The 23,184-nt window shown below is 41.1% G+C and overlaps 1 protein-coding gene across 11 annotated transcripts in view; it reads left to right on the top strand.

The window, feature by feature from the left end:
* rbm47 (RNA binding motif protein 47) overlaps nucleotides 1-22,731 on the top strand; it is a 31,371-nt gene extending 8,640 nt beyond the window's left edge. For 4 of the 11 annotated variants that reach the window (XM_018695731.2, XM_018695728.2, XM_051070633.1 and 1 more), the window contains exons 3-8: nucleotides 14,322-15,192; nucleotides 15,277-15,607; nucleotides 16,035-16,058; nucleotides 16,517-16,726; nucleotides 18,626-18,822; nucleotides 19,491-22,731. In XM_018695731.2, the coding sequence (XP_018551247.1) occupies nucleotides 14,353-15,192; nucleotides 15,277-15,607; nucleotides 16,035-16,058; nucleotides 16,517-16,726; nucleotides 18,626-18,822; nucleotides 19,491-19,742 (1,854 nt within the window). In that variant the 5' untranslated portion in view covers nucleotides 14,322-14,352 and the 3' untranslated portion in view covers nucleotides 19,743-22,731. Of the gene's footprint in view, nucleotides 1-5,309; nucleotides 5,574-10,859; nucleotides 11,016-14,321; nucleotides 15,193-15,276; nucleotides 15,608-16,034; nucleotides 16,059-16,516; nucleotides 16,727-18,625; nucleotides 18,823-19,490 lie in introns of those variants that run through there. The other 7 variants (XM_018695729.2, XM_018695730.2, XM_018695733.2 and 4 more) reach the window with 7 other exon arrangements.
* Nucleotides 22,732-23,184: the final 453 nt, after the last annotated feature.

The following is a 23,184-nucleotide window of genomic DNA, read 5'->3' as shown; positions in this document are numbered from 1 at the left end:
ACATGTTGACGTTACAGTGGTTACTGGTCACTGACCAGATAATAAAAGGCTTCACTGTGGTTATAAGTCATAAGCATGACTCTGTTTCTGCTTCCATCGTGTTTTCAAGTCTTCTAGCTCCTTCAAAAATATTTTCTCCCTCTCTCCTTCCTCGTCTCCTTGACCTTGGTGGTGATTGTAGCACCTAAACACACAATGGTCCCGCTCTGCCATTGGTTAGTGACGAGCCACATGACTGGACTGTCAGCCGACATTCTAGGCAAAAGGGGAAACGGCTTTCATCAGGATGGAAGAAAAAAAAAACCTGTAGGGTGTGTGTGTGTGTGTGTGTGTGTGTGTGTGTGTGTGTCTTTTTGTGCTGAGTCATTTTTGTTAATCATAAGTGGGACACTGGGATTGGTTAACAGTGGTTACAGGATGTGAGGTGATCCTTTGAATGAGGAAGTGTTACAACAGAGCAGAGCCAGCAAACTCTTAATGTCTGAGGACGATTTATTTAAAAACATTTTACACCGAAACACAGGACAGGTTACATGTTTCTGTGATCTGTGAGGTGTGTGTGTTTAGATAAATGCAGGTGTGTGTGTGTGTGTGTGTGACACCCTGCAGCGTTTGCTCCCTCTGTTGGGACTTTGATGAGAGGGTCAGCTGAGGTTTAGGATCCAGTTTAGATAATTTTTTGGAGTCGTTTTCATCAGGAAAAAAAAGTATTAACAAGGGAGCAGGGCGTTAATTCTTAATTCTTTCAGAATTATGTTTTTATTTTCATTTAGTTTTAAATGTTCGACTGAAATCCAAGTTTTGTTTTAGTTACTTTTCAAGTTACATTAACAAGTTTAGTTTCAGTTGTGTTTTTATGGAAATGAATCAGCTCATTGTTCATTTTATTTCAGTTTTAGTCACAGTCTTATTAGATTTTTGAGGCCTGTGTTGCATATTTGGACACAGAGTGGACTTACAGGCGTGCTTAGGTTTTAAATAATCCCTTTATTTAGCCACAAATCAATCCACCAAAGCAGCACTGTACTTTATGAGTGAACATTTATCAGCCCACAAGCCAGCAAACCCTCAATATGCATGATATCACTGTGGGTTCCACACCTGCATCAGACTTTTTTAAAGCATCCTCTCCACATAAAGCAGCACTGGACAAAAATCTTACTTTTTTCCTGCATTACTAGAAAAAAAAATCTTTTAATTTGATTTTTCTTTTTCATAAAGTCGCAGTTGCAGTCTGGCACAGTTAAACATCAGTATTATTTCTTGTGTCATTTTTAATTTACGCTGATAAAAGTGCAGTGGAAGCAGATGAAAATACAGAGATGAATAAGCTGGTAGAGAGAGACAGAGTTCTTGGTCAAAGCAAAACTCAACGATCATCACAGATGCTCATGTCTTAAGTGTTGCTGACTGGATGAAGGTTTAATCTGCTGCTTGTTTGAAGTGTTTTCTTGACAAACAAGCGCTTTGTTTTGCCCTGCAGGGCCGAGACACGTCTCAGGACGTTCACATTTCTCTAATGTTTATGTTTGCATTAGCAGTTCTTAAAGTTTACATTCAATACAACACAGAACCTCTCAACACAGACGTTGTTTCATTCACTGTTTCTGCAAACACTGATGTAGAAATTTGCTTGCAATGCTGTAATGTTTGACTTATTGTAAATCTCACAAAATGTAGTGCTGAAGGCCACGTAGATCATAGTAACCGTCATCAACCCTGTGTAGTGAAGTGAACAGCCTGCTTCACAGAAGTTTCTGTGACCCCAGCCTTAATCACTTTTTAAACAGAATTATCAGTTTGAAAAGCCGCTGATACCAAGTGGAAACTAACACACAGTATGTGAATGTGTGTTTATGTGTGGCCGCGCATGCATGTACGCTAATACCGGTATCGAAACCTTCGAAGAATAAGAATTTGATAACAATATACTGGCCAGTGACACTATTTTTCTTGGATTAACACACATTATAAACAATGAACCTTCATTTTTTTCAGATGACAGTGAACAAAAATAAAAGATAAATCAAGTTATGAACAGTAAATATCATTAAAACTTTCATTTTTGCTAAAAACCCTGTTAACCTTGACCTGAAAAAATTAAATATACTTTTACTTCCAGTAAAAGATTGATTGCTGTAATTTGCTGCTCTGCACCCCTACAAAAACTAACACACCTTAGAGACCTTGTGTTTGTATTTAACAACCTCGCCCCCTCTCTCCTGGCTGACCTTTATCCTTTATCTCCTTTATTTTTGTGCGATAATCTTATTATTTCTTTATTATTTAACTCTATATATACATATAGTATGCATTTTTACAAAGTCCACTTACACAAGTATTTGAGTGTATCTGTGCTTCCTGTGCAAAGGGCAAATAAACCTAATCTGAATCTCTCTCTGTGTATCTGCCAACATGCACAGTGATATATCCACAATTCGCTCTCGGTTCGGTTGGCAACAAGACCGCACACACAAACGTCTCCAACATTCCCATCTGTCTCAGTGACCGTTGTAAGGCTGTTTGTGTGCGGCGTCTTACAGTTGTGTATGGGTTCATATGAGACCTGCAGGGCCAGTTCCCCCATGTCTTTGTCTCTATTACCACTGATGGCTATCTGCTGCTCAGCGCATGACTTTGCGCTTTTGTGGCATGTGTATGTGTGTGCAGACATATTTCTTGCACATCGTTTTGTGATTTTATTATATCGAAGTATTGGTTTTATATTATTATAATGCCATTGTTGGATTGTGTTTTTCATTTCTACTAACTGTTATAACACCTGCACATTCAGCTATCTTTGAATCTCCAGTCACACTTGAATTTAAATCCCTTTATTTAGCATTAATGAGCTGAATATAAACATTTTAAATGGTTTGTTCTATATTATAATAAAGTTGCAAGCAGATATAAGTGTTTATTAATGTGTTTGTCTCCTACTGTGGATGCCCATGAGTAGGAGAAGTGATATTGTTAACAAATACTGCACATTAATAAACACTTTTTCAAAACACAGCTTCTTTATAACTGCGTATAAATACATAAAATCATTTATTAAAGGTTTATATGGTGCTTACAGATGCTTTGGTTGGCTTTTTTGTTGTCATGTTTTACATTTTTTAGGAGACTTTTCCTTATCTTTTGCTGTGTTTTGAGACACAGGAACTGCTGATGTGAGCTTGCGAAGGCCTGTGAGACTGTATGTGATATCGGGCTATACAAATAAACTTGTCTTGACTTGACTTGATGTGTATGTGAGTGTGTGTTTGTGTGATACAGTTTGCTGGCAATAAAGTCATCTTGGGGTTGAATCACGCTCTCCTCCGCCTTTTAAAATCAGTTTATGGCCATGCATGGCCTTCACTTCAACCTCTTTACACCCCTGTTGAGGAGAGAATAGATTTCTCCATCTGTAAACTTTGAACCGGCCTATCTACATATACTGTGTGTGTGTGTGTGTGTGTATGTGCTGCCAAAAAGGCAAGAATCAGTGATTGCACGTCCTTCATTAACAGAGTCATTGGTTAATGTGTCACTTGTGCAATGGCATTTGCACACACATACACACACTTTAAGCTGGAGAAGAACGGTACCCCGACTGATAAGTGAGCATGGGTCCTGTTCTCTTTAAGGGTTGTTTAAGGTTAAGTACACTTCCACACATTGTCAGTGTGGTCTCCTTCTAATTCTGTGTTTCTGGCAAATATGACTGGAATGTGACAACTCTAGTTTGTATTATCTTTATCTCTAATGTAGCTATCAGTGTGTTGCCAGCAAAGTGACTTTGAAATTGTATTTAATGCACATTGCAGAAATGAAGCTTATTAGCTCTGCTAATAAGCTGAAAGTTTGTTTGACTTGAGAAAATGTTGACTATTGTGTTGATAAAATACTACGATTCCCAAGCCACTGGGGCTTTGATTCAGACCTTCATGAATCCTGATGTAAGTGTATCTGCGTTCTCAAGTTTCTGTTGACACACATTAACCCACCTATAGAGTGGTGCAGGGTTTTTGCTTTTTGGATTATTGCAGAATAAGATGTGACCAACAAAAGCTTGTGATACAGGTTTAGTTCATCAGATAATCTTAACAGATGAACACCACTGTCATGATTATTTAAGCCTAAGTACAATCTCTAGGAGTAAAAAGCTAATGTTAGGCTATAAACTGACTACACCACGGTCACATGACATCAGCATCTCCACCACTAAGCTTCCAACTTGTAATTTGATTGAGCTCTGACCTCTTCTACAAAAGCCTTTCTTCTTAGAAAGTTAGTGGGCATGAGTAGAAACACAACGAGGCTGTAAAGGTGGACTGGTGAGTATATCGGTTTTCATGTTAACGTCCCAGACAACCTCTGTAGTCTCATTTAGACACTAGTTAGCAACCACCTTCTTTAAGACACGTTCAAATATCAGTTTATGTTGTAGATTAAAACATGAAAATGTCTTGAGCTTGTGTTAAAACCACAGACCTTATTTCAGACATTTAACCAAAAACCAACTGACTTTAGGACGAGGGAACCAGGAGTGCTAATATGCTAACTTACCACTGGGTTTTAGGACTTATTTCTGCACCAATCTATTGTAATTGGGTAAAGTTTGACCCCTTTCACGTTAAAATATTTTATAAATATTATCCAGTTTTTCTTTTTTTAAATTGGAACAAGGCTTCAAAACCAAACCCAACCCAACAACCACACACAGGAACATAGGAATGACTCCATCCCTCTGACTTTTCATTTAACGCAATCATTGGGTCAAGATTTAAACTTGATCCAACGATATTAAGAAGAATTGTTTTTTGATGCCAGAAAAGGAGAATAGTTTGTGTTTACTTGTTTGTGGATGTCTTGTCGTGCAGTGGCTCACCTCTCTTACAGTTTGAGCATGTTAGCTACACAGTGGTCTTGTTTCATAAATATCAACCTTGACTTGTTGCTTTGGGAAACTGGGGAACTTGTGATGAACTGATTCTGTCTGTGTTAAACAGAAAAGCTGGAATTTGGGAAATTTCTTGTGGGTGTCACTGAGAAGAAAAACAGCAAATTCCAACAAGTTTCTCCAATGTTTTTCCTCAGTGTTTAAATTGTGAGTCAGATGGGATTTTCCTGAGGTTTTTTTCTTTAATAGAGAGGTGAGCACTTGTACTGTAACTACTCAAACTGATTGTTGTCAATCATCACCTTTCGTCACACCCTCTGTCCTTTTATCCCGTCTCCTCCCTTTTGTCTTATTCCTTATCAGCTGAGAGAGATTGAAGAAAAGGAAAAAAAAAGGTGGGGGGTTACCTGTACTGAGTGGCCCCACCTCTCTCCTGGCCATTGAGAATGAGTAAACACTAAACCACCTTTGCTTACCTTCACACTCAAACACTCAGACACAGGCAGGCGAGGAGACTCTGCTGTACGCCTGTTAACGCTGTGAGGAGTGTGGATGGACAAAGTGTGTTCCTGAAACAAAGTGTGAATGTGCAGAGTGACTCTACTAAAGCAAAAACACACCGACTGACACCTGCATCTCCTCTGCATCGCTAGTCAACATCTGCGCTCCTCAGCTTGGGATACAGGTACAGTGTCAACATCTGTCTTCTTGAAGGTCTAAAAGAAAAAAACACTGTGATTTAAATGTTTCTATTTTATTTTTCTTATCAGTTTTTTTCCTGCAAAATGTGGTTGTTCTGAAGCTGTCAGGTCTCCTCAGTGCTCTCTCTCACTGTCTTCTGATGGAGACACTGATGGAGGAAATAGCTTTTTACTGTTGTTGCCTATTTTCTCTCTTCCCTGGGAAGATATCTGACACTCTGCTCTGTCTGGATGGAGTTTATATTTTTACCAGACTTCCCTGTTTCACCACAAAATGACTGGAAACTGAGAACAAAGGCATTTAAACCAATCAGTGCCTGGAGTGGAGATCAAGACGTCCTTACAATGAAACCAGTGGAACCAGTGGAGTGGCATGGCACTGTACGTGTGTGTGTATATGTATGTGTGTGTGTGAGAGAGAGAGTGTGTGTGTGTTTAGGGTGGGGGATTAAAAAATGCTTCAGTGACTACCTGGTAAACTGGTATTATTACCTATAGACTTCCGGGTTCGTCATCATATAATATGTGGACTTTTACCCTGCTTAAGGTGAGAGCTGTTTGTTTTGTGTGTTTGTGTGGGTATGTGTGTGTGTGTTCATTCATTTAAGTTGCGTTCACAGCTACACATGCGCTGAAAAACTGACAGTATTTGCTGTTTTTTGTGGTTTTTGTCAGAGATGCTCTTAGATGAATTCAAACTAAATGAGAGACATGTTATTTCAGCTGCACGCGTCTGTAACAGTGCCATTGTAGGAGTCTGAAACAGTCTGTCTTAACTGTGTTTGTCGACAGGGTGGACCCTTGTTTGAGCATAAAAGTGTGTATGAAGGGCAACTCTTTTGTAAGCCTGTGTAGTAAGTGTGAGTGTGAAGGTTGTACCTGCAAATACTTAGTCCTTTTATTGTTAAGTATGTCAAATATCACCAAAATCTCCAGGCCTTACATTTAGCTCGTTTCCCCACTTCATACACACTCACATAACGGCCTTGCTAAAGCCTTTATCACGAGTGTGTGACACTGTCAACGTCAGTGGTAATTGTCTGAAACAATGTCTGCTATAGCCTTGAACAGGCTAGCAGCTGATTAACCTGAGGAATGTGTTTGCCAAGGGAAGAAAAGCCCCTTGCAGCTAATGCTAAAGCTAAAGCAGCTCTTGTGATTAGTGCTGACTGTGTAGCTGCATGAGAGGGGTTGTGGCAATGTTCGGATGTTTCTATTGTGTTTCTGTTTATAATTAGCACACAGACCATGAATGCTATTCGATTTAAAGTTTGAATAGGAGAATAAAATGTTAAGATGCAGACTCTTCTGCCCCTGCTGCCTAAAACGATGGTATTTGAGTAAAATTGTGGGGTTTTAAGTAAATGAATGTGCAGGTCCCGATGGCAGGGGGGCTCTCAGAGTAAATGAACTGGAATCATCCCTTGGTGGTGAAATTGGGGGTGGGCTGGAGGCAGTCACTTGCGCACTCCGTCTGACCTGAAATTCTTCAGGCCAGTTTCACTTTGAAGGGCTTTCTAACGCCGAGGGAGGGAGGCCTGTAGGAGGAGATCGGAGAGGGAACATTTACTCCCCTCCTCTCTGTTCGTTAGCCTCTCTCGCTCCTCTCCATCTGGTCTTTTTCCCTTCACTCTCTCCCTCTTGTCTCTTCATTTCTCCCCCCCTCTCCTTGCCCTTCTCCTTCTTGGCTTGCCCTCCTCTCTGCACCTTCCTTGTTGCTCCCTCCTCCTCCTCCCCCGTCCCCGCTGCTCTTCTTGGAGCTTGAGTGAACCAGAGGAATGAGGGTGACAGGTACATGGATGGAGGGAGAGAAAATAAGAGAGGAAAAGTAAAGAGACAGAGAGAAAGAGAAAGAGAGAGGGCAGCAGGGACAAAAATGAAGAGGGCTCAGATTTTGGGTTGTAATTATGCACCACTGAGCTGGACTTGTTTTGAATTAAAATGATTAATCAATAAGACAGAGAATAACCTGCAATAGATCAGATTAAAAATTGAAAGCAGTGTATTAATTAAATGATAAATGGTCAAGTAATGGATCAGCAAAACATTCATCTGCAACAATTTACAGAGGAAGAACAATTAACTAACGGTTTAAGTTTAAGAAAAATGCTAAAAAGTGACGAGTTCAAGTTTCTTAAAAATGAGTCTTTTTTGGGTTTTCGATCAATGCCCATCTAAAAAAGATTATTTGAAGGGGTCACCTTGAGGTTTTAGATGTTGTGATGGACATTTCTCACTGTTTTCTAACATGTTATAGACCAAAAAGATAAACATCATAATGAAAATAGTTGTTAATTGCACCCCAAATGTGCAGAACAGTGTGTTGGTGATTTCCATACTTCAGTGACACATAGCTTAAAGACAGCAGCTCATCATAAAAAACAGTGTGACTGCACAGAAAACAGAAATCTTAAGATAACAGCTTCCTTCTCCTTGATCAGCAGAGTGACTTAACTCTCCGTCCTCTATGTGCTGACAGTTGAGCTATGTGAACCGTTGCATGAGGACATCATGTGTCCTGAGGGGTCAGCCACAGTTCTCACTTCTCTTTCATCAAGTTCATTGTTTCATAGGCTTCTGATAATGTGCTGTACGTGTTCAAGAGACAAGATAATGGAACTGAAATGTCTCCTTTATGCTGCTTTATATTTGGTGGGGTTATAATCATACAGTCGAGTTTGTGGAGCAAAAATCACAGCAGGAAGCCTTTTTTTTTTCAGTTTCTGTGCACGTCTGAGAGGAACTGCTTCCAGGAAAAGCACAGTGTGGTGTACTCCTACAGGTCGTATCACTCCACAGAAATAAACAGCAGGACCTCTGGTCTTGTGACACGCTACTCATTTACTTATATGGCTGACTTGTAATAATAGATGGCCGTCGTACAGCCTCTCTGGCCAAGATACTGATTACCAGCACTGCTTTACTGCTGACTTTATTCCTGCTCATTCACAGTTTTTGTCTATGTGGCAGATTCCACTGTGTGTGTGTGTGTGTGTGTGTGTGTGTGTGGTGTGTGTGTGTGTGTGTGTGTGTGTGTGTGTGACCCTGGCCTTAAAAGAGAACCATCTTATCAGAGATAACCAACAAGGTTTAAGAAGCACCACTCTCTAATGTGATTATTTATGATTTAGTTCAATGAAAAATAATAATTAGAAACTGCGTATGTTTAAAGGATGAAGAATATTCTGTATTTTTTCTTATTGATAACCAGTAAAAGACAACCAATTTATTGATCCTACAAATATGCAGAATGTACTTTATTTACTCTCAAAACTACTGAAAACAAAACAGTAACAATATGCACACTCCAAAGGCTCCAAATGTGTATTAATCTGCAGCTGAGAATAGTCCCCAACATATATGGTATTTTTGCCTGCTAAAATCTACAGTGCCCAGCTGCTGTAGGAAATTACTGAGCCTTTTTTAAAATAAAATAGAAGTATGTATTTAAGACTTGTTTTTCTAAAATGCGGACTTCAGGCTGATGTATTGTTGGTTTTGGCTTTTCATGGGATTTATTGGCAATAAGGAAAATATAGAATAATGCCATGGTTGCCCCTCAGTGCTAGTTAACTGTGAGTGGAAATTGCTTGGATTATTGTTATTATGTTCTTGAGAAAAGTCAGTTGCGTTTTTGAGGGCCTGAACATGCTCAAAAACTCAGGAAACTTTGCACTTGCATTGGACCTAGTTCAAATCCATAAATGAAGACCTGGTTGATACTGAAGCAGTAGCGTGAAGCTTTAGTGTGTGTGTTTTTGTGCCTGACAAATCATTTAGTGAACATGTACAATGATTAAGAGGCAGGAGACAGTAAATGTTCTTCCCGTCTCGGATCTCTCTGTGGGGGTTAACCGTTGACCTGGTGGGCTGATGATGGTCCCCGTTGTGCAGTCACCAGAACGCCCCAGACCCTCTGATGCGTGTCAGACTCCTGACTGGCTCTCACTGAAGACTGACCGTTAATCTTTGATTTAGATTGACCCCCCCTTTGGCTCAGAGTGAGGCTGGATTTTACTGACCCTGCTCCCCAACAATCTGCACAGAAAACACACACATCTTCAAACAGATTTTTACACACACCTTTATGGACACACCTTATACCTTTATATTCATTTGACATCTTTCTAACTGGCATTTCATTAATTTTCATACTTCACTCCCTATCTATCATTTGTGCCTTTAATCTCTTCTTTTTTTGTTCATCCATCAGCCTCTCAGTCTTTATGCTAAATAGACTTTCTTCTCGCCTGTTTACTCAGTCGTTAAGGAGCAGAGCTGGTTTCAATAGCAGCTGAAACTCAGCACACTGTTGACCACACACTGTGACTTTCATCTCTCTGTCCCTTTCACCCCATCTGCTCTCTCTCCTTCCCTCACTCCCTCTTTCCTTGCTCTTCTCAGAGCACTGTGGAGAGTTTTTTTTTCTAAGACAGAAACTCTTGTCTGGCTGTTTTTTCTTTTTCTTGTCTCAGTTGTCTCTATCTGCTCTCTTGACTGCCCAGGAAGGTGTGTGTTGTTTGCTTAAGTTAAGCTGCGCTAGGAACATGTTCACCGTTGTTATGTACAAAAAACACTTGCACATATGCCCAAATACACACTCTCACACACACAGACTCACACACAGTTGTAGTGTCTTGTGCTGACATGACATAAATCAGTCTAGTGGTAACTCCCAGTCCCAGAAATTTCCAAATGTCCTGTCACAGTAAGACAACAACATGAGGAAGTATTCAAACCCCAGTTTGAACGTTTCCGGACATTTTTCCCCATTTCTGCTCCTCTAAGCAGAAAACGACTCACAACCCATTAAAACTGCATTTCCCATCAGCCCTCTCTCCCTCCCACACACACCATCACCTGCTGTGTCTTGACTAGTGACATAGTTGAGATTTGCTTTGTAGCCCCAGATTTGCTATCATTATCTTACTAAAGAAGTAGTCCTGCATTCAGTTCAAATCTTACTTAAGTAAAAGTAAAAAGAAAAAGAAAAAGTAAAAGACATTTTTATCAGCACTTAAAGTATCACAAGTAAAATCTCTTGTTTTGAAAATTGTGTGTGTTTTACTGTTATAGCTGACTGAGGTAGTTTTGTAGTGAATAGTTTAGTGGGTATTCACCTTTTTTTGTGACACACAAAAAACTTTCTAGTAAATAAATAAAAAGCTAAAAAGTAAAGAGTTTCTCCGACAGTATTCAACTGGGTTCCACCCACATGCACATTCACACAAAGTACCTGTTTTAGCTCCACCCTCACCAACCCTCATGCTTGCAGCTTTGCTTCAGTGTGTGTGTGTTTTGTGTGTATTTGTGTAGAGGAGGCTGGCCTCTGCGCTCAGTGCCCCGCTGTACCTGTCTCTCATGGAGGTGGACTAACACTCCCAGAGCAGGCGGGCCAAGCAGCGGAGCGCTGTGAAGCAACAGGGGTAGCTATCCTCCTCATCTGACTGCTCTCTCTGCTTCTCTTTTCCACCACCACCACCACCACCATCCCTCTGCTGGGATATCTTTCTCAATATTTCTTCTCTGTTTCAGTCTCACTTCTCTCTCTCTGACTGTCTTTGGTTCTGCAGGGATTCTTCATCTTTAAATGTACTTTGTAAAGATGATTATCTAGTCATTATGTTTATGTTAATTTATCTGTCTGAGATGTGAAGCCTGACTCAAATTGTATTTGCATGAGTCACAGCTGCTGTACCGTTATCTTTTGGGTGTGTGTTGTGTGTTAAGAAAAAGCAGGATTTGAGTGTTTTTAAAGTGTTGGTGTTACATTGATCCTGATCTGCTGCCTTGTGACCCTGTTGTCGGGGGCTGCTGTGAGTCTGTCGCCTCCACGTGTTCACGTGTTTGGCTAAGATGGCAGCTTCCATAGGCCTGTTTTCCTCAGTACACTGGATCAGTGTCACTCAGGATAGACGGGCAAACTGAGAGCTGCATTGTTCCATAACGTTGAACATGCACTTAGGTTTTCCTTGCTCTGTAATCTGCAGTAAATTGGGAGCTCACAGATTTCTGTGTGAGGAAAAAAAACCCTGACAGTATTGTTGATTTATCAGGACAGAATCAGATGTTCTTCCTCTTTCCTAGCTGTGCGAAACTATGCTTTAATAAATCCACGGCTCATTTGTTTATTTGAGGAGAGAAGAAAAAATGGAGTTTGCCAGCAGCAGCAGTCAATCTGTGTTTATGGTATGCACCGGAGGAAGCCCTGTAAAAGCTTTTTTTGTCTGCTCGTAAAACAATTCAGCCTCCAATAACATACTGTTAATACGTAGAGAATCAGGTGCTTCTATCAATCATAAACACAGTGTAATGGGCAATCTCCACGGCAATCACCGGAGCACAATCAAATCCTCGCTCTGTTACTTCCGTCACTTGCGCAGTTCGCCGGTCCATCCCTCCTCTTTTTCTTTGAGTTCATAACCTTTGACCAGGTGAACTCTGTGTCTGTAGGCTATGTTTTATAAAAGCTGCTGCAACAAAAAGGTAAAATCTGGACAGAGGACTCACACACACAAGTAGGTTTCTTCTTAAAAATTCTGTTTTTTTCACCCGCTGAGACGTCATCTGTAAATCTTTATGCTCACTCTGAGTAAAGGCTGCAATTTGTCTTGACCGAGGTTAATCATTTACCTGTCGCTACCTCAGATTTCCTCCTCTCTCCCTCTCTCTCTCTCACACACGCACAAAATTGCATACACCTATGTATAAGGTTGTGTGTTGTTTTTTTGTCTTCCTCTTTCATGCTACATCACTTCCCTTCTTCTTCTGTTGCCCCATGTTATCTAGCACATTTACTTAGATGCGAAAAGATCCCTCTTACACAGTCACTATTCTCTCTCTCTCTCTTCTTTTTTTTTTGCAAAGGAACAGTTGAGTTTCGCTTCACTTCTGACACACTGATTGCTGTGATTTCCTGAGTCTCTCCTCAGAAAGGAAAACCTCAGAACAAGAGTGGTCAGCACTGAGGAAGTTGGGAATATTTCCAAGTGGTCAAAAGCAGGAAGTTGGTTACCCCATGCTGAGACTGAACACTGATATATCATATTTTTGACACACAAAATATCCAGAAAAATGGGAGTCTCAGCTTGACTGCAGTGTGTTACATGCAAAGCGTTGACCTCGCAGTGTCACATAGCTTCTTTTTTATCGCTGAGCAGAACTCCCAAAGTGAATATTGTCCTCCCTTTGTCATTAGTCTGGCAAGATAAGGCAGATAAGAGATGGAGTCATGTTAGCACTTCACACGATAGAAGGAACAGAGGGAGGGTGCACCGAGCTGTAGAGGCAGAGAGAGAAAGCAACACAGAAATGAATGATTAAAAGTTGTTTTAATGTAGCAAGCTACTGGGAAAACCTTGAGTGATGGTTTTTTTGTGCAGGAAAGGGAACGACATCCTTGCTGAGGAGGGTCAAAATGCATCTCTTCATACAAAACTTTTTTCTAAAACAGTATTTATATGCAGTAATCTAATGTCATCTTGACCTGTGTCATTAGCAGGAACCTAAAGACAGAAGGAGGAAACATCATCCTGTGTTTCCACACTGTTGGTTATCCCATGTTTTGACATTATTGTCTTCAATTCATAACAGTAAATGAATGAAATAATCTTTTTTGGTTCTTGTTGAAAAGGTGTGAACTGTTGTGCAGGTAATTCTAAGCCCTCCAACCTTGGACTGGGCAAGTGAACAGGTGTGTGTGTGTGTGTGGGAGAGTGAGATATTGGGTCAGGTCAAATGAGTGTGTGCGTTTCCATGGTTGCTCAGCTTTGTAGTGTTTTACCTTTGTTGACTGCCTCACCTATCTCCATCAAGGTCCAGGCAGTCTTATGACGCACAAAAGCGAACACACACTTGTCACTTGCCTAACTAGCAAGAGGTTGTTGTTTTTTTGTTTGGTCTATTTGCTTACATGACATTTAGTCCAACAAAAAAGAAGTTTGCTTTGTAGGGCTGCAGTGATTTGTTGCTTCAGTGTTGTGTACGCAGCGTGGAGATTTGGGGATTTAAGATGCTGTGGATTTTTCCATTCTGAATGCTGGCAGTGTTGGAAAATAACAGAATAAGAGGTTTATGCTTGGGAAGCCGATTTCTGATTGTTCTCTGTTCCTCTTATAGAGCTGTAGCTCTTAATGAAGTAGGGGCACATACAAACACACACAGAAAAAGCCGCACCCACACACTGTATAACATTCATATTGATAAGGAGGTTGAAAGTCCAACACCATCTCGTGGTGAGTGTGTGTGTGTGTGTGTGTGTGTGTGTGTGTGTGTGTGTGTGTGTGTGTGTGTGTGTAAGACAAATTAATGTGCACAGCTTTTGTCACAGTGTGGAGTCATATTTTACACAGAACCACTCGTAAAGCTTAACTCAACACATAATGAGCATGTGACCCAGTCGTACCCAGTGAACCTTGAGCTGGAGTTTTCAGGGTTTACAGCCCCTCATTCTCTCTGATAGGGGTCAGAGGTCAGCAAGGGATCTGACGAACTCAACAAAACAAGGTTGTAAAACCGCTGATAAGGGAAGGCCCTGGGGATTTATAGATGCTGTATTTTCACTGTTCTGCCCAGGTCACATTATATCTCCTAGTTTGTTAGGTGGGTAATCTTGCATGTGATTGGCAGCCATTTTACAGCATTTTGTTGATTAAATGGCACCCTCTGAGCATTAACCCTCTCTTCCCTGCTTGATATAGTTTGATAAACCTATCTTTCTTTGTCCTCCTCAGGCCCAAGATCTGATTGGATGGTTTTGTCAGAATGACAGCCGAAGATCCTGCTTCCTCCTCGACCATGAGCAATAACGCTGCCCCCTCCAAACCCTCCAAACCCTCCTCTGGTGCCTCCCACCACTCTCTCCATGGACAGATCAACATCCCTGAGGGTGTTGCGGGTGCTCCCAACGAGGCTGCACTGGTGGCCCTGATGGAGCGCACTGGCTACAGTATGGTCCAGGAAAACGGTCAGCGTAAATATGGTCCACCTCCTGGCTGGAACGGTCCATCTCCTCCACGGGGATGTGAAATCTTTGTGGGCAAAATCCCACGGGACGTTTATGAGGATGAGCTGGTCCCTGTGTTTGAGTCCGTAGGACGCATCTATGAGATGCGGCTGATGATGGACTTTGACGGGAAGAACCGAGGGTACGCATTTGTGATGTACACAGAGAAACATGAGGCCAAACGTGCCGTGCGGGAGCTCAACAACTATGAGGTGCGGCCTGGGCGGCTACTGGGGGTCTGCTCCTCAGTGGACAACTGCCGTCTTTTCATAGGCGGCATTCCCAAGACCAAAAAGCGTGAGGAGATTCTGGAGGAGGTGTCTAAGGTGACAGAAGGTGTACTAGACGTGATAGTTTATGCCAGCGCTGCAGATAAGATGAAGAACCGTGGCTTTGCCTTTGTAGAGTATGAGTCACATCGTGCGGCCGCCATGGCTCGCAGGAAGCTGATGCCTGGACGCATTCAGCTGTGGGGTCACCAGATCGCAGTGGACTGGGCCGAGCCAGAGATTGATGTGGACGAAGACGTGATGGAGACAGTGAAGATCCTCTACGTCAGGAATCTGATGATGGAGACCAGCGAAGAGACGATTAGACAGGTGAGAGTAGATGACTGATCAGGGAGAGGTTGTTATCCTTTTCGAGTAGATCAAACAAAGACTCATACCTTCTCTGTCTCGCAGGTGTTCAGCCAGTGGAACCCTGGATGTGTCGAACGAGTGAAGAAAATCCGTGACTATGCCTTTGTCCACTTTACCTCCCGGGAGGACGCTGTCCTGGCCATGGACCACCTCAACGGCACAGAGGTGGAAGGGTCCTGCATTGAGGTGACCCTCGCCAAGCCAGTCGATAAGGAGCAGTACTCACGTCAGAAGGCCTCAAAGGGGGGAGTTTCCGCCACTCCAGAGGCAACTCAGCAGAACTACGTGTACCAGTGTGATCCATACACACTTGCTTACTACGGTTATCCCTACAACACCCTCATCGGACCCAACAGGGACTACTTCGTCAAAGGTTAGAATTCATCTTTTCTGCTTTTGTTCCAGTGTCAATCGGCTGCAAAAGCCACAGTGTTTCTCTGAACGCCAGCTGTTCTTGGGGTCAGCAGAAACTCTTTGGACCAATGCACTGCTAAAGATCTCATATTGACACCCAACAGATGCAATAAGGAGCTATGATTCGATGACTAAGTTAATAATTATTTCATCTGTGATGACTAGAGTTTTGTTTGACTAAAGTTTTTGTTTTGAATCCTTAACTTGATGAGGGTTTTGTGGCTTAAAATCAGAGATGTGTTGTTGAAAGGCAAAGACAGAACAAGGTGATGGACCAATGAATGCTAATCCCATTACCTTTGATTGATTAAATATGGTCTTTGGGTGATAGCAGGACAATCTATTTGACTTTCAACAATCATTGTGTTTTGGTTTTCTCTCCAAAGGATCCCCAATGATACAGAACAATGGTAATCTCTCACATCCTTATTCCTACTTATTCCTTCAATGAACAATGAGCTTTCTTGACATTTGACAAACTGTAAATTTTCTAACACCATCCTTTTCCTGCTGCGCTATCACCTCCCATTTCATGCTGGGTTATTGCAGAGATCATCAAATAGCTATAAACGTCTTGGAATACCACTTCACAGTGCCATGAACTTGCATAACTAAGGACTCCAAAAATAACAAACAACCCTGAGCTCAGATATTGCAGCGAAAATTTTCCAGTTTATGAGCACATTATTCCCTTAGATTAGAACTAAACGACTCTCCTTGCTACTCAAGTCCTGATATCTCACGAGGAGCTTTCAAAGAAGTTCTAACCTCATCATTAAATATTACAACTTTCAGCGCAAGTTGCCCCTGCTGCTCCAAGTCTTAAACCACAACCCCTGTCATCATATTACTTTAATTGTATTTTAAGCAGGTACTGTGCGAGGTCGTGGTCGTGCTGCTACAGGTAACCGTACCCCTGGGCCGCGGGGGTCATACCTGGGGGGTTACTCTGCCGGTCGTGGCATCTACAGCCGCTACCATGAGGGCAAGACCAAGCAGCCCGAAAAGCCCTATGAGCTGATGCCCAGTCTGGAGCTCGCTGCCTCCGTCAACCCAGTTGGCATCAAACCTGGCACAAGTCAGTGAGATAGATATATCCATCCATATCCTCGCCCACCTTAAAAGCCTTTACTAAACCTTCCAGCTCATAACTTCTCTATCTGTCTCAGTTCCGTGTGGTTTGAGGAACTCTTTCAAGGTGATAGTTGTTGCTGAAAGGTTATGTGCAAAAGGACTTCCTTTCTCTTTACATTGAAGAATAATGACTCTTAATGTATGTCCTTTCTAGCATGACCAGAAAGTAATCGCTATGTGTTGTTCCTCATTCTTTCCTTTTTCCCTGATATCAGAAATTTGCCGGTTCAGACTGAAAACAGCATTCTATTAAAAGAACAAATATGATCCAGGAGGAGTTGTAATGCATTTATTTAAAGGCTATCAGATGCCAAAACACTGCTCAAAGGTTTAAAATAGCAGCCGCAGCAGTCATTTTATCCTTAGTAATGACTATGACCAGGTAATCTACACATTGAACTTGCTTGAATAAATCAGTGTGTTTGGGACAACATTGATTTCTTCTTGTAGCCTCAATGAAATGAATGAGTCTGTCATGTTTTTTTAATGCAGTGCTGCTGTCTGTCTGAACACGGTTGTAGTTATGTGGGGACCAGTGCTCACACAATCTCCTTTTACAAATGCATTCAATTCCAGCTTTTGACTGAAACATGGTTGACAGTACTGTGTGCTGTCTTTTTCTTTTAGTAATAGCTCAAAAACATGCAAAAAGAGAAAACATTTGCTTTTTCCATTTACAATAGCAGATTTTTTCCATTTCAGTCAAGAACAGAATTGAAATGCCAAACTAAAGATTATTTCTCTTAACTCCTCATCTGATCACTTACAGGATAATACCAGTGTTATGTAGACTTGTTGCAATGCCTGTTGTGTTTAATGTTTTTTGGCACAGTATGACCACAGTATTAACTGTAATTCTAGTAACTGTGATTGTAGTGACATTAGTTGCTCTTCCAGCTAAACAAGAATGTGGCAACAACGTTGCAAGGTGGCTTGTTTTAGAACAGACTATTTCCTGGCAGAGCATTTCTAGTCTTTGTTTCCTCCTTCTTTCTGGACAGTAGGTAGAAGGAACTCACATGAGGACAGAACAACAACTTAAGTGATAGAAATGCAAAATAAAAATGCACACACTGGTATTATTCTTCTGTCGTACTAAACACAAATGTTAGTGAGCCCTACCAGTTGGCTGTTTTTTCAACATTGAATTTATATTGAATTTTCCATTATTATGACAAATGTCATGTATCTGCTGATCAGAGGTTTTAGAGGTTTTGTAAAGTGGTCTTTTTCGATGCTCCCTCTGCAACGATTTGAACCCAGTCAGGAGCTCAGTCTCAGTCCTGGTCTGTGTGGAATCACAGGATCACCACCAGATTGAAAAGACTTTTGTCCATCTGAAACAATGACTGACGTTGTGTTCACTCTGTGTGTGTGTGTGTGTGTGTGTGTATGTGTATGTGTATGTGTATGTGTGTGTGTGTGTGTGTTGGAACATTGGGGTTAATCCACAGTTGAGCACCAACATAATCCGAATCACACCCCAGCGCCAAGTTGTGCAACTTATTATTTTTTCCTTTCTTGCCTAAATTATATCCTTCAACCTCTCTCTATCTCTCTCTATCTCTCTCTCTCTCTCTCTCTCTCTCTCTCTCTCTCTCGCTCTCGCTCTCTCTCTCTTTCTCTTTCTCTTTCTCTTTCTCTTGTTTATCCTTCACTGCCTTCGTTTTCCTCACCTCTCTCATAGTTTACCTTCAGATCTGGGTATGTCTGTTTCATGGGTGCCTGTCTCCTCCTCTTATTATACTGCATTTTTAATACAAACACATCAACCATCTCTTGCTGTTCTCTGTTGTCCAGTCTGTTATCCAAGCTCTCATTCTCGTGTTCTGTCTATGTGCAGTAGCGTTGCCAACTCTGGGCGGGCAGTACCCAGTGTTCAGTGCGGCTCCCGCAGCCAAACTGATGGAGGAGGGGAAGGTGCACACGGTGGAGCACCTTATCAACCCTCTGGCCATGCAACACCCTGAACACACCACCGCCACTGCTGCTGCTGCTGCCACCGTCCTACCTGCAGTCTCTACCCCTCCACCTTTCCAGGTGTGCACAGTATTTATTGATCAGATTTTACACCAGACCACTTCCATTGCACTTCTGAATATCTTTTTGTTTAAAAAAAAAAAAAAAAAAATATGTGGCAAAACCAGAAAACAGTCTTTGATTCTGGATTCATAGAAATATGGGTCTTTTAATTCTGTTGAATTTAATTTCTTTCTGTTAATATTTTACATACCACATACTTAATATTTTACTCACCAACAAGTTTGTGAGATAAGAGACCACTGCAACAGCATACAGCCTGACAGTGAGTATTTAAGCCACGTATTAGGAAGTGAAACTGAAGATAATTAAAAGGTTATTGTGTGTGGAAACATTTCACAGTCATAAAAGATATTGTTGCTACATTCACCATGTTGTTCCTTTTAAACAACATTGTTAAAGGAACATTTAAACCTGTCTGATGACCTGTGAAGATGCCTGGGCCCAGTGTTTTAATGCTTTTTAAGCCATTGGGTAAAATGTTATAACCAATAGAAATTATTGGCTACTTCCACTTACTTACCAATAACCCAAAAAAACGTTCCTATCATGAAGAATATGAAAAGAATGATTTTTCTTTACATTAGTATGATTTTTAAATTCATTCAGATATTGAGAATGTCTTTTAGAAATCTTCTCATTCACTGTATCCCTTCTTGTTTTCCCAGGGTCGTCCAATCACTCCCGTCTATGCCATGGCCCACAACGTCCAGCGTATCCCAGCAGCAAGCGGCCTGTACGGAGCTGGATACGTCCCCATCACAAACTACGCCGCCAACACGGCAGCTCTGGCCGCTCTGCAGAAGAATGCGGCGGTGGCGGCCGCGGCATACGGAGGTTACACTGGCTACGCCGTGCCGCAGGCCTTCCCTGCCACAGCCTTCCAGCTGCCCATCCACGATGTCTACCAGACATACTGATCCTGAGGCATCAGACCAGATCCTGCCTGTCACTGAACGACCACTGTAACATCTCAAAATCATGTAGAAGCATCTCTTGAACTCTTGAACCTGCGAGAGCAGGAAAAGGAACGTCGTTTGAAGCAATCGTTCAGGACACAGACTGTGACAAAATGACAATCTGACATCTCGTATCTGTCCCACCTGCTGGCCTCAGTATGTCCTGGACCCTGGGCTTAAATCATGCAGCATCAGCAGGTTTGTTTTCTACTGAATATTATCACACACATAGAAGACAATGAGCATAACACACAAAAACAACAACTCCCTTAATCTCTGACCCTCACCACCTTGTTGCTATAGAAACACTGAAGGTACATTCAAGTATTTATGAAGAGAAGATGCATATTTAAGATTTTATTCTCTGCAGGTCTCTCTTTTTATTCTGGGGTAGTATTTGTTTTCTGAAGCAGGAATGATAGACCTTTACACTATGTCTAAAAAAATTCAAAAGTGTACTTGTGGGCGGAAGGGGGAGGGAGAAAAGTCAATTGACAGGAAGTAAAAGTACAACAGGAACTACTGACAAATGAGGATACCACTGCAGACAGCTGTTTTGGATATACTAATGTTTTTTTTAGTTTTTTTTTTTTTTTCATTAATATATAGTATTCTAGCCAATTCTACTTGCTGTAGGTGATGCTGTCCGTCCATGCTGGTTGAACGTGTATGCTTCAAACACACTTGTTGGTACTTTTTGGTATATTTAGTTTTATTTGTGTTTTGGTTGCTTTAAATGAAGGTTCTAAGTGTTGTTGTTGTTGTTTTTTGCCTATAATTAGTTTGCTTGTTTTCATGTTTCTGCTGTAACCTTTGGAAATGTACATTATACTTGGTTTTTTGTTTGAAGAAAAGTAGCCAGCTCACTAATATCATTGTGGGAATAAATGATAGAGACCTGGAAAACTTTTTCAGTGATGGGCTACATGGTTCATCTACAAGCCTGTATTGAAAGAGACATCATGTACATGGAGCTGTTTCCCTTCCTCTGAAACTGCGCTGGCAGGGGACTAAGACTGAACAGATATTAGATGTTTTTTTCTCATTTATGTATGTTTTTATTATTGTTTTTTTTTTTATTGTTTGACTCTTGAAAGGTGAACAAATATGGACAGAAATGAGAGACATTTTTCTATATGGACTGGAGCACTCTTGTCTCCAAAGTGTAACATGCTCCTGCATTTGCCAGTGCTAACCAAAAACTTATGGCTACATCTGCTCCAGTCACATGACATTAGAAAACTTCTCTGGGCCTTACAGCTGCATGTACTCTACGCTTTTCCACTGTGCCTCTCATCATCAAGCTAAGCCCATGTGTTTGGCACAAAGAGGAGAAGACTTCCATCTGTGCATAGCACCGGAGTCTCCTCCATTCAGATTTCTAATTAACCAGATTCATGGTATTACTGTATTTTGGTGAGACAAGTAGTTTTCAGTCTCTGCAGTCAGATGTGACAAGGCTACCTCTCTCCTGTAGTCTCCTCTCTGAGCAATCCTGCAGTAACACTCCTTATGTTTGTCTCCTCTTTATTTCTTGTCCTCCAAAAACTGTGCTTGACCGAGGTGCACTTAAAACATATTTATGAAAGGCAAGAAATTGCCACTTTCAGATGAAGAGATATTAAATACTGAGCATGAATTCACATGTGAAGTGAGCTAGTTGCCTTTTTTATGTCTGATAAAGCATAAAACATACAACAACCTTTATGAATGTTTAGTAGGCACTTTTAAAAACTCTGCAGTGTGTTGACAAGAAGTGTAAAATTGAACTGGGAATAACTGGAGCAATACCTCATGCTGAAACATACAAGTAGCTATGCATGTATTGTACAACACACAAACATAATGTATGCAAGCTGCTGCAGATCATGAAGTCACACTCCACAACCGCCATCTTTATTTTAGAACATGCAAAACATATGTATGCCAGCTTGTATTTGTAAACCAGACTGTGTTTGAGGGGATTTTTTTTTTTAAATTTTCTATCAACTCCTCAGATTTTTATACACAAAGTAATGTGAGTTTGACTGTTCTAAAACAGTTTGCTGGATTTTTGAGGTTGTGTAAGAGATTGTCAGTAAGTTATTGATCCAAGAAAAAAAAGTTAGATTATCCACATATTTGTTTCATCTCCCGCTACATTTTGCTCCATCTCTCACCCTCTGAGACTGGTTTTCACCCAGAAAAGCAAACTGCTGTTAACTGCTTTTATTATTTTCTTGTATGATGACAATAAGTCAGGATATATTTAATATATGCATTACGAGTGTTGTGTATGAAGTGAGAAGAAAAGGCATAATATATTCTAAAACATATTTCTTTTCTTTATTTACACCTTGTTTAGGGATAAAAAGTCAGAATAACAACTGTGGTTTTTTTTCTTTGCCAAAGTGTCCAATAGTTTTTAAACATTCAAGGTAAATGTTTTTTTGTGATGAGTTATATTATGTTTGTTATTTTGACCCAGATGGTGTTACGAGTGGGAACACAAAGGCCTTCTCTTTCTGCTTCAGATTATCAACCCAGACTAAAAACTGGCTGATTGAAGCGTGATGACCCACTGATGCTTTGAGCTGCTGGTTTTGCAGCAGTTTTAATACGAGCTATTAAAGGCCTAATTGTGATTTAACAGCCCCTGTGCGGACAGTTGTGCCTCCCACTCAAAACACCTGCTTTACTTTCTTTTGCCTGCATTTCACCCACACCACAGCAGCAGGATGAACTCCTCCTGTTCCTTGTGTCAGTGGTGTGGAGCTACATATGCCTAGTTTAACATAGGTGTTATCATTTAAACTCTTCCTAGTGTGTGCCTTATTGCCAAGATGTGCCCTTTGCCACTCCTTTGTAGACCTATGCAGACTTTTTTCTATCTGAAGGTTAAAAAAAAAGCTTGTTTGGCATTGTTATATTTATAGTGATAAAGTAGATAAATAAAGCATTTTCAAAAGGATGCAATGATGTGTAATTCATTTGTCTGTTTATGTGTTACAACCATGTTAACTTAGTTTTAGATTAAACTGTATAACGGGTCAGAAGTTTGTTGAAAGGTTCAGAGGCAGAGGACTCTGAGTCTGACCTCTGTGAATGGAAACCCATCCCTGACCTCATACATCAGCTATTATTATTAAGCAACGTGTCGTGGTGGAGGAGAGGAGAGGCAGCGCAGTGTTGGGAGAATGTTTCATAAACCTCTCTGTGGCCGGTCAACTTTACTCTAGAAACATGTTGTGTCCCAGCGAGGAGTTCAGGGAGGATTTTAAGAACATAAGTAGCCTTCATCGTGGAGTACAATATGTGCTAGAGGGGCAATCAACAGGTACATGGGGTTTTTATACAGTGTCATCATCTTTCAGTGCATTGGTTTCCTGTTTTATGGTGAAAAAGCAGACTGATATCTAAAGTA

Source organism: Lates calcarifer, linkage group LG5 (genome assembly GCF_001640805.2).
Source record: "Lates calcarifer isolate ASB-BC8 linkage group LG5, TLL_Latcal_v3, whole genome shotgun sequence".
Classification (NCBI taxonomy): domain Eukaryota; kingdom Metazoa; phylum Chordata; class Actinopteri; family Centropomidae; genus Lates; species Lates calcarifer.
The sequence above is the reverse complement of the archived record's forward strand: the minus strand, read 5'-3'. Positions and strand labels throughout refer to the sequence as shown.